The 14,087-nt window shown below is 38.2% G+C and overlaps 1 protein-coding gene across 3 annotated transcripts in view; it reads right to left on the bottom strand.

Annotated features, from left to right (window-relative positions):
* Positions 1–5,054: 5,054 nt before the first annotated feature.
* The window catches only part of WDR26 (WD repeat domain 26), a 39,943-nt gene continuing 30,910 nt past the window's right edge, over positions 5,055–14,087 (bottom strand). For 2 of the 3 annotated variants that reach the window (XM_039883317.1, XM_039883316.1), the window contains 2 exons: positions 12,453–12,638; positions 5,055–9,735 (listed from right to left, as the gene is read on the bottom strand). In XM_039883317.1, the coding sequence (XP_039739251.1) occupies positions 9,710–9,735; positions 12,453–12,638 (212 nt within the window). In that variant the 3' untranslated portion in view covers positions 5,055–9,709. The remainder of the gene's footprint in view (positions 9,736–12,452; positions 12,639–14,087) is intronic. The other variant, XM_039883315.1, reaches the window with a different exon arrangement.

Below are 14,087 nucleotides of genomic sequence, written 5' to 3'. Positions count from 1 at the left end.
CCGTTGTCTGTTTAAAAAATAAAAATGAAAACCAGTCCTTTCACTCTGCCTTTCTCCCTGATTTCCAGTGCCTCTTAATGTTCTGCTCAAACTATTGAAGCAATGGAAGCCGTTGGAGAACTTAAATCCTTAGAACTGAGAGACAAGAAGCTCAAAGGTGGTGGCAGACTGTTGACCAAAATGTTTCATCTTCTCGTTCAAGTATTCTAAATAACCGAAATAGAACCCATGCAGTTGAGAGAGCCTCTGGCTGGCAGTGTGCATGTCAGGCATCAGTCGCTGAGGCCAAGCACATCAGAAGGGTGTTTCGTTTACAACAAAGGACAGGAGCTCTTCTGGAAATGAACTGTGGTTAAAAACAAAACCACCTTTCTTGTGTCACTTGTCTGTATCAAAGCCAGGGAAAGGGGGTAACTAGATTTTATTTTTAAATTTTTTAGGGGCATCTCTACAAATGATGGAAAGGGAAAAAAAAGCACTAACTTTTAAAGCTGTGGTTAAGATGCTATATATTACTTTTCTATGCTTTTCTCTGATTGGAGAGTTGCAGAGGACCATAGCGATCCTTTGGTGTAACTTCTTCCATCTTAAAGATTGAGAAGTGAGGCCTAGAGATTGCATCTGGAGGCCTGGTGGTTGTGCCAGTGTTCACTGCCCCCTCCACTCCTCTTCCCTGGCCCTCTGTGAAGGCGCAGCGCCCAGGGTGCGCCTGTGTGCACGATAGTTTTACTTGTGTGTTGTGTCATTTTCCCTTGTCTTTGTCCTCCCGTCCTCTCAATGGCAGCAGGTGCCCTTGCAAATCACTGGACCCTCGCTGAGAGCGCTGAGGAAGCAAGATCTAAGATGTAGCTCAGTTCTTCGAAGGCTGGCAGGTCCCTCAGCTACCTTTTCCTACCACACACATGACAGTGGGCTGAGAGTCCAGATCGGCTTTCTCTCACCTGGTCTTCCTTTCCATGGAACTTTATCTCCTGTGGCACTTACCACTTTCTATCTGCTATTAGTTCTTTGTGTTCGGTTAATCTCCTACTAGACTGTACGCTCCTAGAGGGCAGAGTGTGCTCTTACTCATGTTTGTATCTTGTTCCTGCTGCTCCCGGCACCTAACACAGTGCCTTGCACACAAAAACAATAAATGATTGTTGAATGAACAAGTAAATCTGATTGCGTTGTTCTATTGCTCTTTCAGCAAGAACTCTAACTGATGTCCTTTACGTCAGAGAAGCAGCAATGGAGCAACATAATCGAAGCCCACCATCTTTGTTTTCAAGGCCACATTGTGACATGCTAGACTAGCAAAGGAAACTTATATTTGGTACACTTGAGACTTGTGAAATCAGCTTTGCTCACAGGTAATATTTTGTCAGAAGTAGTTGTGGTGAAAAGTCTGTGTATAAGGTGCAATTGTACCTAAAATGTAAATAAACTTGTTCTAATATATAGAAACAGGCAGCATGGTAGAAAAGGTTAAGTCTGAAATTCTGTGCTTATCTAGATTTCTGCCACCCAAGTTTATGCACTTTAAACCAAATACACTATTTTGCTCTGTAGTGTAACAAAGATTGGAATGTTCTTGTAGTTAACAAGGCTGTTCAAATGGGCCGTTTTGACTTTCTGAGGGTTTGTCAGTGAAGCCTTTTGGCTTTAAGCCCACTTCTGAAAATTCTCAAAGGTAATAGCCAAACTGTTTTGCTCTAGTTAAATACAATCTAATGACAGGGTCTTTCAAAGCATTAGGGTTAGCATCATGAGCTGCAGTAGTCACGGTAATAATCTGGCAGAACCATACTTAAAGGGTTTGCTCACTGAGCTGGCTTGGTACTGAGCTCAAGTTGCTCTTTAGAAGACATCCTTGATAAAAGCTTTTGTTTTCACTTTCTTCCCTCTGAAGGTGGGTGGGGACAAGTGAGTTGGTGGGTGGCTGGTCAGAATCAGTGAGCTGAGAGCTTAGACGTTTGGCTTCCTCTGCTGTATATTTGGTTTGCTACATTCATTATGGCGTAATCTTGGTTTCATCTTTATCTGTTCTCATTAAACATGGCCACTTAGTTAAAAGGTGAATCAGTTTAACAAATACTTAAATTCCTGTTCTCTGATGGAGCACCTCGTGTGTCTGTCAGATAACCGAGAGGGCAGAGGAAGATTCTGAGTTTACACTGTACACTGCTACTCCAGCCATCTCTCCCTTACTCCCAGTTTGCTTCTCAGGGCCCTGTGCTTTATCAGAATCCCCTTTGTTCATGCAGAGGACTCAATCTCCTATCTGCTAATCTAAGTGCCACACACTCTTTGAGCAACAGGCTGGCACTTGAACAAGGAAGGAGCTCGAATCTTTTGTCTATTTTCACAATTCACTCAAATTGATGGTCTTGGGAGGAGAGATGGAATCAAGTTCTAAAGCCTACTCATCACTTGATCAGCAGCATATTTCATAGATTGTACGCAAATCGGGTGACAGTTGAACCTGATAGTTCAATTAAAAGCAACAGGTCTCTGTCAGAGACCTGCAGGGCAAGGCTAATTATTTGGTAATTTTCTGTTTTACTGGCTACAGTAATCAAACTCATGGGCATTCTTGTTTTATACATAAATCTACCTTCCCTCTGCCACTGTTTTCAGTCACCGGACATCATTATGTAATATTTCTGTACATATCTGAGTGTTCTTAACATACACACACACACTTAGCCATAGTACCAGTGTCATACATGAACTAGTAATTCCTTAGTACTAAATATCCAGATTGACCCCACTGGCTCGAAAGTTTTACAGTTGGTTTATTCACATTGGGATCCAAACAAGATCTGCATATCTAATTTGGTTAATGTCTCGTCTCTTGAATCTACTAGGTTTCTTCTTTTTCCCTTGCAATTCGTTGAAAAAACTGGGTCACTTAACAGTGATCATTTGTTGTGTAGAACCTCCAATATTCTGGATTTGGCTGAACATCTCTGTTAACTTTTAAATCACTCTTAAAAAATTGTGGTTTTACTATGTGCATTCTCACGCATTATAGTGCTACTTGGTAGGATACTGTTAGCTGCTTTTATAGATGAGGGAACTAGGCTACAGGTTAAGTAACTTGTCTGAAGTGACACACCAAGTGATAGGATTTTAACCACTACACTCTAAGTTTATAAAACCATTTAAAGATACTCAAATTTATTGTGGAGATTTTCTGTTAAACATGTTTTGATTACTTTAATTGCATGGAGAGAAGTATCCTGATATAATTTCAGAAGTGTTTTCTTTTATAACTATGTAGTTGCTAGAATTAGTAAAGTGGGCCCTTAAACTTCACCTATCTTTGACAAGTTTTAAGTCAATTTTATTGCAAGCTAAATGGCCATCTACAGACCAAGGGAGATTTATATGGTATGGTGTTTCAAACAAGCTTAGAGGCACCTAGCTTTGAGTTCCAGCTCCTTCATACCACTTAGTTTATTTAATGTATTGGCCCAAATGAATACCTGTTATGTATTGAAGTCACTCAATGACCAAACAGTTGTGCAGTGTTGTGGTTACCTTTCAGTATCTTTCTTGCTCCTGCTTTTAACTCTTGGTCTCGATGCTGAACTAATACAACATAGTCTTGTGGTTCTCCAAAACCAGTAAGTGGATTAGTGCTGATACCGTAAAATTACTTGGGGTTTTAATAAATTTTGACTACAAAGTGGTTTAGAAATCTGAAAGTTAAATGAAAAACATTTAGCATATTCATTAATTTGAATTCTAGATACAGTCTATCACCATGGTTAACTATGTCTTAAATAAGATCTTCTTCCTGAAACTATAAAAGAAAAAATCTTAAATCGTATATGAGGGACCCAAGTTGCATCTATATAATGACCAAAGCAGCCAATAATCTTAACATCAGAAGAGGAAATGAAAACTTGATTGAAAATGTATTTGTCCTTCCCTGTTTCTGGCATTAGCTAGAATTAATTACATGCTGATTGATTTAACAGTTTGCTAACCACACGGTCAGAATAGTTTCATACATAGCAAGCTCACGTTCAGTATGCCAATCAAGTTTGAGGGAGACAAACCCACTGCCACAAAACCAATGGCAGACATGTAAGATTCTTGGAAGTGGTGTTAGAATGACGGGATCATTTTGTTGAAACTTCCATAACAGTAATTTTTCTGGGAAAAAAAATTCAAGTGGAAGTCATTAAATGATGACTTAAGACCATAAACTTTTAAGTAGAAGGGAACCGAATTGTGTTTTGATATACAACTGTCTACTCTTAAAGATTGGGAAATTGTTATACTTGGTGTCAGGATCTGGCATAAAACTTAATGCATATGAATATTTGACATTCTAAATTAGCTAAACCTGCAACATACTGCTGCATTTAAATTAAAAAAAAGTAGGAAAACTCCCTCCTGTTGCCCAGAGATCAGAGGAAGTTGCAAACTACAACTTTCGCATCGGTGAGCGGCAGTGTGAGAGCGCCGTCCTGCCTCACTAGTGGGTCTGCTACCCTGAGGTGACGCTCCATTAATTGCCTGTCAAATACTAACTTTTCAGATTTGAACTTCCTTTTACTGTACAGAACTCTACTCAGTAAAGATATTAAAGTTCACTTTTGTAATAATTCATTCTGATGGGGCAATTGGCTTTTTTTTCCTTTTTTCATAAATACATGACTGTAGATTTGTACACATTGAATGCTTCTTCCAAGATCTTTTAAAGAACTACACAATTATGATATAAATTTAAATTTCAAACTAGAAATCTATTTTTTCTAATAATCATTTTCAATACCTAACTGCATAATTTCAGATGCAGTAATATTTTTGAAAATGGGGCATGCGATTCCTTTAAAATAGAAATGTTCCTTAAATGTTTTCTAAATTAATTCACGATTGCATACAGTAGCTCTTTAAAAAGACAGCCCAACAGATGAAGCAGTGCTTCCTTGGGCACCAGTTAGAAACTCCGGGTAAATATATGGAAGTCAATTTCAGCAAATCAATTGTTGTAGGTACAAACAGTACTATTTAAACATGCAGATTAATGGATATTAGGAGATTTAACACAGCAACAATTACTTATTCATTCTGTTTATTGGATTGAAAGGGAATACAAACGATTGGTTAAGTGCTATGCACTGACATGGAAAGGTGTATTTAAAAAAATCCCAGTAAAGCAAATCAAAGTTAATGGAGCTTCCGTTGAACAAAATTTTAAAGACGTTTCATATACTACACATTTATAAAAGTTAACAAAGGGTGTTTTGTAAATAATTAGTAGAACAAGTGAAAATAAATATCAGAGACCTGAAGTTTTTTATGCTTTAATGAAATAAAGAAATTTAAACTACTAAATATAATCTGAGAGGCAGTTAAAAAAAAAAACCAAAAACGAACCCCCCAAAATTTAAGAACACAATCCTTTGAAACATTTAATCAGTCCATAGCAAATAGTTATTACATACCAAAAGCTCTAAGTGTTAACTAGTTCCACCACAATGCCATGTAAATCTTGACAATTTAGAAATCTTGAGATCACCACTTAAGTTCTTTTCTTGATCTCTACAGCTTGGTTTGTACGTACATACATGCTTTTGTGGATCTATTTTCCCTCGCCACACACACACATTTTCAAGGAGCCAATAACATTTTTTTCCATCTGTGCCTAAAAATGTTATGATTCAGTTTTAGCACATTGACCCTGATAATGAAAACGTTTTAAGTTAAAGATGGGGACACGATTTCAATCTTATAAAAATATACCAGTATTAACCAAACCTTAAATTCAGAGAGGGCACTTCACATGTGCATGAGACTTTTAGTAAAACTGACGAGAGCCCAGAACAGCTGTCTCCAGGCCTTCTTATGAATTAAGTACTCTCTCTCTTCCACACACACACACACAACACACAGGCACACATTTTTATACTATTTGTTTCATTAAATCCAGGCTATCTGGATTAAGTAGATAGGGGATGAGTTTTTATAGGTTTTGTTTTTGCAACTATAGGGCAGCTACTATAACAATAGCTTAACAACACTGAAAAATTTCAATTAAGTTCACCCTGTTTTTAGAAAGTGTCTAAGTGTAAATGCAAATTCACCTCTTCTTTTAAATTTGCAGTTTATATTAAATCAAACATGGTTTTTGAAATGGAAGTAATATTTTGGAGAGCAACCCCAAAAGAGAGCTGCTGAAGACTAAATGAGAAATTAAAGTAAAACTAAAGTTATACATTTTTGAGATGGGACAAAAAGGATACTAAGAAAAATGTCTTCTTTCCTCCCCATTCAAAAGCAGCCATTCTTCTGCAGTGAAAGAAACTGACATGGATATGTCCCTTTCAAGAGATGTGCGGTATATTTACCACTGTGAGCAGAGGTGCTAGGGTCAGTTCTTGTGTGCAGGAACCAACATCCTAAAAAAGAAAATTTCAAGATGGGGAGGGGTGGGAAAGAAGGGTTTTCTATTAATGTCACGGAATGCCACTCTAGAGGGAGAACACTCCTAATAAAAATCACCATATTACTACTAGTGTGATTTCAGATTAAGACAATACTGTCAAAAATTGGATTTTTTTCTTTCAACTAGCAGTTTATATTTAAAGTGAGCTAATCCCTTTTTGTCTTCCCACCCACTAAAATGGACCAATTTGTAGGGACATTTACAAATAAAATTTCCTGTTTAGACTACTTACCTGGTTTAACAGACAAGTACTTGGCCAATAAGAGTAACAGAAATGTAGCTGGCATGAACACCAACGAAGTACAAAAACCCAAACTGAGGCTTTTTCATCCCTCCCAACTAATTTCCCACTCTAAGTCCTTACCACCACCCACACAGCGATCTTAGTAACCCCCAAGACCAACGCTGTACTAGTAATAACCAATTATTTGGAGGAAAAAGACATTTAATTTCATACTTGCTCTAGCCCTTAATCAAGGAACAACAAAAACATTTTTAAGCACATGGAAATGAGCCTACTAACCTGATTTTTGGAGCCAAAATTCTCCACTCTATTTTGATCTATGTGCAAAAAGTATTGGTACTTTTCAATTTATACATTTGTTAGTATCTTGCGGTTGGCTTGATAGTTTTCTCACGTATATTCTCACTCTTAACCCTACGTGGACTATAGCACTATCCAAAGTGTTCAGTTTTATCTGTGGGTTAGACCATCCTATCAGGTTCTTTGTACCATAAAATCCTAGGTTTCTTCACTGTTTAGTTCACCTTTCTAGCACAGTCACTGCATGGCAAATGCATGGAACAGACATTTACAGCAAATTGGCACAGCAAAGTACCAGTATATATAGGAAGCTGCCAGTTTAGACAGACCTGGAAAACAAACTCACCTAGCTGCTGTAGAAACCTTTGCATAGTTGTTACTCCGTTTTAATGGAGTTATGTTCTTGTAAGATGTGCCTCACTTTCACTTCACTTTTTTAAAGTGTTTTTAACTGTACTTCAGAAGCACTCTGAAAACTCAGATCTAGGGGTGGCTGGGTGAAGTACAGGAGAATCTGAGTGCCAAATCGCCCCTGAATGGGCACAGATCTCACTGAATGTTACAAATGTCCCCGAGCACACTGTAACCACATTTGTAAACAGCTGTGGAGTTTCTATACCCACGTGTTGTCAGCGATGTTACTGTAGAGACTGGGGCGCATTAACGGCTTCAGGGTATAACACGTGGACCACTTAAAACATGAATAGATTTAACTGTACTGAGGTAAAGAGAAGTTGCCACTTAATTATATACAGTTACCAATGAAGGTTTTTATTCAAGCTTAAAGTAAAAAGTAATTTTGGTTAAAAATGAAGTACCAGATAAACTGTAACATAGTTAACTTAGAAGTATCAAAACAGAAATTCTTGATTCTCTAAGTGGTGGTCTCTGCAAAATGGAGCTTAAAGAAATCTTTTACATACCAATTTGATAAAATAATCTGCTGACCACGATCTGTCATTTTCTCTGTGAGAACTTTTGGGAGAATCGTGCTGTTTTAAGGCCAATTGTGTTTTTCTTTCTTCTCCCCTTCCCTGACTTCCCCGTTTCTCCCTGCTGCCATCCCCTACCCCCCCCCACCCCCAGTGGAAGTCATTCCTGACATCCAAGCCTCTCTCGTTTGTGGATCCTGGAGTCTAGTCGTGGTGCTATATCAGAGACTTGGCGGGCCTCACGGGGAACTTTGTACAAGACGAATCTTCACCAGAGTCTTATTTTGGGGGCGTTCCTACTCCTCTTCCCAGCACAACAGCTGTGGTCACATTTTTCCTCTACCGAAAGAGAGGGGATTTCAAAAGAGACTAAGGATGCTGTATCCAGCTGTTATGGGGTTAAAAGCACAATGTGAACACCAGGCTTTTGGCTTATTTTAAATGTGAAATTCTCAAAATTAAAAGTGCTTTTCCATAAAGGAAACCTTTCCTTAAACTAAAAGGGGAGGGGAGAGGGAAAAACTATCCACAGCACCAGTTTAGAATGAGGTTCGGTATGGCAATATCTGAAAAACTGAGAAGGAATATTCTTTAAATTTATGTATCCCTAAATGTCAAAATATTAAGGGCAATTAAGAGAAATGACTATGAGGTTTTAAACCCAGTTTATGTACGTTTGTGACCTGCTGAATTCTTCTAATTCTTAGGCTATGAACTTGTGAAGCGGTCACTCCGCTGGCTTCTCTCGCTAGATCACAAGCCGGTGCCCAAGTTGAGAACAACTTGGAACAAGCTTTGTTGAAAACCTAGACTACTGACCTCTCACGTTGGTATATATTTAAAATTCTCTTTTTGAAACTTGAAATTCTTCAAGATCAAGTACTGATGTTACTTCAGGAATAAAACAAAAGGGAGAAACCTTCAAAGAATTATTCTGACTTTCCGGTGTAATGTCCTTCTAAGCACTGTTTCTGACCACGTCTCGTGTGGTATTCCAGAAGAGCATCAGTGATGCTGCGTATTAAGTTTATAGAGGAAACTGGTTTTAGCTGGTTTAGATTCCAAATGTATACAAATGAAGTCACTTTGATCCTATAAATACTTCTTAATTTATTTTTAAAAAATTGTGCTGTTAACCCTTTTACGGGGCAACAAGCTGTGTGAAAAGTACAAAACTTTTTGTCAAATGTAATATTGAGAGTGCTTTTGACATAGTTCACTGGTTTATCATCTGGATCAGTATATACTGCGCAACGGGCAAGGCTAGAATCCATGAACCAAGCTGCAAAGATCTCAAGCTAAATAAGGCGGAAAGATTTGGAGAAACAAAAGAAGGAAATTCTTTCCTATCCAATGTATACTCTTCAGACTAATGCACTCTTCCTATCAAGCCTTCTAAACTGTTAAATAAAGTTTTCCAAACAAGCATTTAAACTTCATTACACAGAAGAGCAACAAGAATGGTATCCCACCAGACAAAAGGCAGGAGGGAAAAAAATATATATACTGAGTTCAATGGGTAAGCCTGAATGTAGCACAGTTCTTCACAACCGATGGGGGGATAATTCAACACGGTGTCCAACAACGTTCTAACGACGTGCTTCATCTCAACTGGTTACTATGAAGCAAGGTGTATATGTTTGGCCCCAATCGGGCTTCAGAAATGGTTCTTTTTTCATGACGAGCATGTCTGTCCAGCTATCAATCATGTTTGTTTGCACCAAATCCCAAGCCATTAAAATACGACTAATTTAAGTTAAACAGAAGTCGTCTGCTCCAAATTCGCCATCAACTATCCATGCTACTGCATTCCTCTGAATGAAGACAAGATGCAATGTGTATTGGGGTGGAAGGAGGAAGAAAAAGGGAAGGGGAGAAAAAAGTTACCGGTTAGAAAGTTTTAAAATCAACATCATGACATTATAAAATACAGCGACATTAAAAAACGATCACATCACGGCAGAATCTTGATATTTTCAACATAATCATTAAAACAATGTGTCTACATCATGTATTAGGCTATATATTAGTCTAAATTCATGATTATTTTGATTGGAGAACCCAAGTGAATAATCATACTTTTAAAATAAACCTTGAAATAGTTATGCAGAATAAAAAACTCTGGTAGTTTACAATAGAAAAGAGGAAAGAAACATCTGGCAGTCCTACGTAGAACTGTGCATTATAACTATGTATTATTTAAGCCTTTCAGAGGCTCAGTTTGAAATTCTGCAATATCGCACTACTCTTTTTATGGGAAGGGGCATAAGCGTCAACAGCTTTACTGATGTAATTCACATACTATACATGCGCACGTTTAAAGTGTACGAGTCATTTTTAGTATATTCACAGTATTGAACAACCATCAGCTCCATCGATTTTAGAACATTTTGTTCACCCATTAGCATATATGAACCTCCGCCTACAGCCCTCAGCAACCACTAGTCTACTTTCTATTTCTATGGATTTGCCTATTCGGGACCATTTCATATAAACGGGATCAAATATCTGCTCTTTTGAGTCTGGCTTCTTTCACTTAGCATATTGTTTTCAAGGTTCATCCAAGCTGTAACATGTGTTGTTAGTACTTGAGACTACTCCATTGTATACATTCCTCAATAAAACAAACAAAAACAAAAAACCAAAAACCACATGACATGGAACTCTACTGTTATAATAAAAGGTCGGCAAATTTTGTTTTGAAATGGAGTTAAGTGAAGTATTTTTATTTAAATGACTTATATAAGGTATCTTAGGGTGTTATGATTTCTGACTGTCACCTTTAGCCTCATCTATATTCCTCAAAATTTCTATTCCAAACAGGTACTACCTTTAATTAGGAAAAAAACATGTTTTTGAGCAAGGGAAAAAATCCCAGAAGATACCTGCATATAACCAAATATCCATTTAATTAGAAGTTGTTTTCCTATTTTAGGTGTAAATGAAAATCTTTTCAGGGCTACAACTACGTTGCCAAAGTGCAATGGGAGGCTGCTGACTTGGACCCAGACCTTACAACTGAGCTAGAATCTGGCTTGCCCATCACAGTGAGTATTTGCACTAATAAGTTCACCAAATAGCAGTGCGACTCTGATTCCACTGCAGTGGGGGTATACACATGTCCTCAAGGGTGTATCTAAAACAAACCCACTTACGATAAACCTGTTACGATATATCTACTATTTTCCTACTTCTTTAAACCAAATATGCTTATTTGAAGAAATGACCTCCAAATGACTAATAAAATTAAAAAAGCACCTATAATCATTTATAGATTTATAAAACAACTATTTTAGAGAATGGGCCCTGAAATCTAAATAGGACAACAGAAGAAGGTTGGTTTTAGTTGACTTCCCAGAGGAATGTTAGAATGGCATGTAGTAATCTACAAATGCAAGAAGGTCCTTCGAGGTTCTGAACTGAGCAGCAGTTCTCAAACTTTTTGATCCATATGCTCTTCATACTTTTTACTCTTATTGGCTGTATATCCTCACCTGTCAGTAAGATCTGGTCAAGTCTCTTACAGTCTGTACCACAAAGACACACAAAACAGTACAGAGAATATGCTTTTTCAAACCATGCACGCTACCCTGACAACCCTCCTGTGCTGAGAATAACTTAACTGAGAGCAGCTGATCACCTTTCTTACAAAAACATTTAGGTGAGACACACTGAAAATGTTTCTAGGTAAATTACTTCCTTTTAATATATATATATTTTTCTGTTTGTAAAAAAATGGGATGAGTCATTTACATAAAATTTCTCACAGTCTCTTTTCTCTAGTACTGGTATCTCGTTTAATTAAGCTATGTCCTTAACTGTTAGCCAGAATTTTGGCTTTGGGTTTTCTTCATCTCCAAGTAACTGAAAGTGGCAGAGAAAACCTTTCAGACCTGGATTGGAAGACCTGGCAGCACTCACCAGGTTAATTTGTCTTGCCATGCTTCAGTTTTCTCACCCATAAAAATACCTCTCTCACAGGGCTATGAGATTCTATGCAAAACAGTGTATATAAAGGACCTAATGTGCCGCATGGCACACAGGTCCATGATAAATTGTGGTTCCCTTTTCTTTCTCTACCCATCATGCACAGCTCATGCTAGTATGCTACATGGTGTTAACAGATGTTTACTTTTAAGAATAAAATCCATAATCGAGATTTGTTCAAATTTTGTGTACTAGCTAGTTCTCTTGGGTATAAAAGTATAAAATGCTTCCTGCACAATGAAACAAGATTTTCAAAAAGATTTTTAAAGTGACAATACTAAATAGCTAACTGGATGTAAACGAGGTGGCACATCTAGCTTATTCTCTCTACTGTCACCAGTGAAATAAACAAAAAATACCACTGTTTATCTTAGATTACCTGAACTCCTCTGTGGAGTGAGAGAGTGTACAATCTCTCAAGAGGGAGAAAATAAATTATATCCCACACTTTAAATAAAGTACTGTTTAAAACTGTTGCAACTTTACATTAAGTAGGGGAATGTTTCATCTGGAGAAGACACAGGAGTGCTGTGTAATGTGTTACCTTCAATATTCTGGTGGTCTATAAAAGGTGCTGGTCCCCATATTCTAACAGTGCCATCGTCGGAGGCGCTGGCCATCATGGATGGAATCTGTGGGTTCCAGCTCACACAGTTTACTGTACGCGTGTGCCCTGTCAGCTCCGCAATTGGCAGTTCACTACGTTTGTGCCAGATGTAAACCTTGTGATCTGGATAAACAGTAATTCAGAGAAAAGGTATGGAGTTGTTAAACATTAACAAACTAACTGATTTTAAACTTAACATTCATTAGACATAGAACATATGACCTGATTCTTAGAACTTAAAAGGAGAACAAGTGTGACAGGACTATTTTACCAAATTACCTCATGAAAAGCCATTTTAATACAATGTGCCTTTCCCCCCTCCCCCATTAAAGGTGAAAAGCTTTCAAGTCACTACAAAATCTATTTGCAATAATAATACATGAGTAATACATACTTGCAGTCATGGTCTCTGAATACAAACAAATATAAGATAGAGATGATAAATTATATGGAAAAGTGACGTGATGAAAGCAATGTATCCAAATTCGAAAATAGCAATAAAGATCATAGCTAAATTGTTACCGGGTTCTTACAACGTATGAGGTGCCAAATACTTTACGCATGCTATTTAATCTTCACCACCACGAGGTAAGAACTGTGCTTATTACCCTTTTTACGGTGACCAAAGCACTGCGAGGTTAAGCAGCTTGCTCATGGTTAACAGCCAGTAAACGGTGCAGTTGGGACTGAAATCCAGGAGGCCTACTGAAGAGCTCACTGGCGGGTCTAGACAACTGTCCCCTATCTGCATCATACAATGGATTTGCAGTAGACTATTTATGATCTCATGAAGTGACCATGAAAACCAATCCCACCTCCCAGCACTTTGTGACAGAACTAATCTTCAAAAAACTCTACCACATAGTACAGAGTAGTGGTTCAGAGCGTGGGCTCTGGAGTCTGACTACCCAATTCACGACCTGTCACTGACCAGCCGTGCCACTTGGGGCACGTTCCCCCATCTTAGTAACTCCTCTTCCGTAAAGGGGGATTTGCACCTGCCTCATAGTGTTGTGAGGACAGAGCAAGCTCGCACATGGAGAAGTGTTCTGAACAGAGTGTAGTGCACAGTGAACACCGCCTAAAAAAATTTTTTTTACTACATCACTGCGAAGAGGGAACCAAGTCTTGCCGTGGTTCTTAAGCGGAGGGCAGAACCAGCTAAGTCAGAAAAGTGTTTGGTCTGAAGACCTGTCAGTCACCCACATGGCCACTGTGGGACCTTTCCGTGGATGTGCTGCCCGCTGAGGAAGCTGCAGAGTGCTGGAGAGGTAATCAGCTTGCAGTAAAATAGGTCCTGGTTCCGAAACAAGCTAAGACTGGATCTGAACATTTGTGTGTGTGTGTGAAGCAATAGTTAAGACACTCTCTGAAAAAGTGAATTTGTTATTCCTAGAAGGTATCTGTTGTTCAATAATTTTTTCTTGCATGAAATGAAATTAACGAGAGAGAGAGAGAGAGAGAGAGAGAGAGAGAGAGAGAGAGAACGAACGTGTGTGCGCAAATTAGCTATGTTTCCTCTTGAACTGAAGAAGTCCACAAAGGAGAAAGACTACAGGCTTGAAAAGTATA

The sequence above is a fragment of the Pteropus medius genome, unplaced genomic scaffold (genome assembly GCF_902729225.1).
Source record: "Pteropus medius unplaced genomic scaffold, Ma_sr-lr_union100, whole genome shotgun sequence".
Lineage (NCBI taxonomy): Eukaryota > Metazoa > Chordata > Mammalia > Chiroptera > Pteropodidae > Pteropus > Pteropus medius.
Note: the sequence above shows the minus strand (reverse complement) of the source record. Positions and strands in the feature narration are given on the sequence as shown.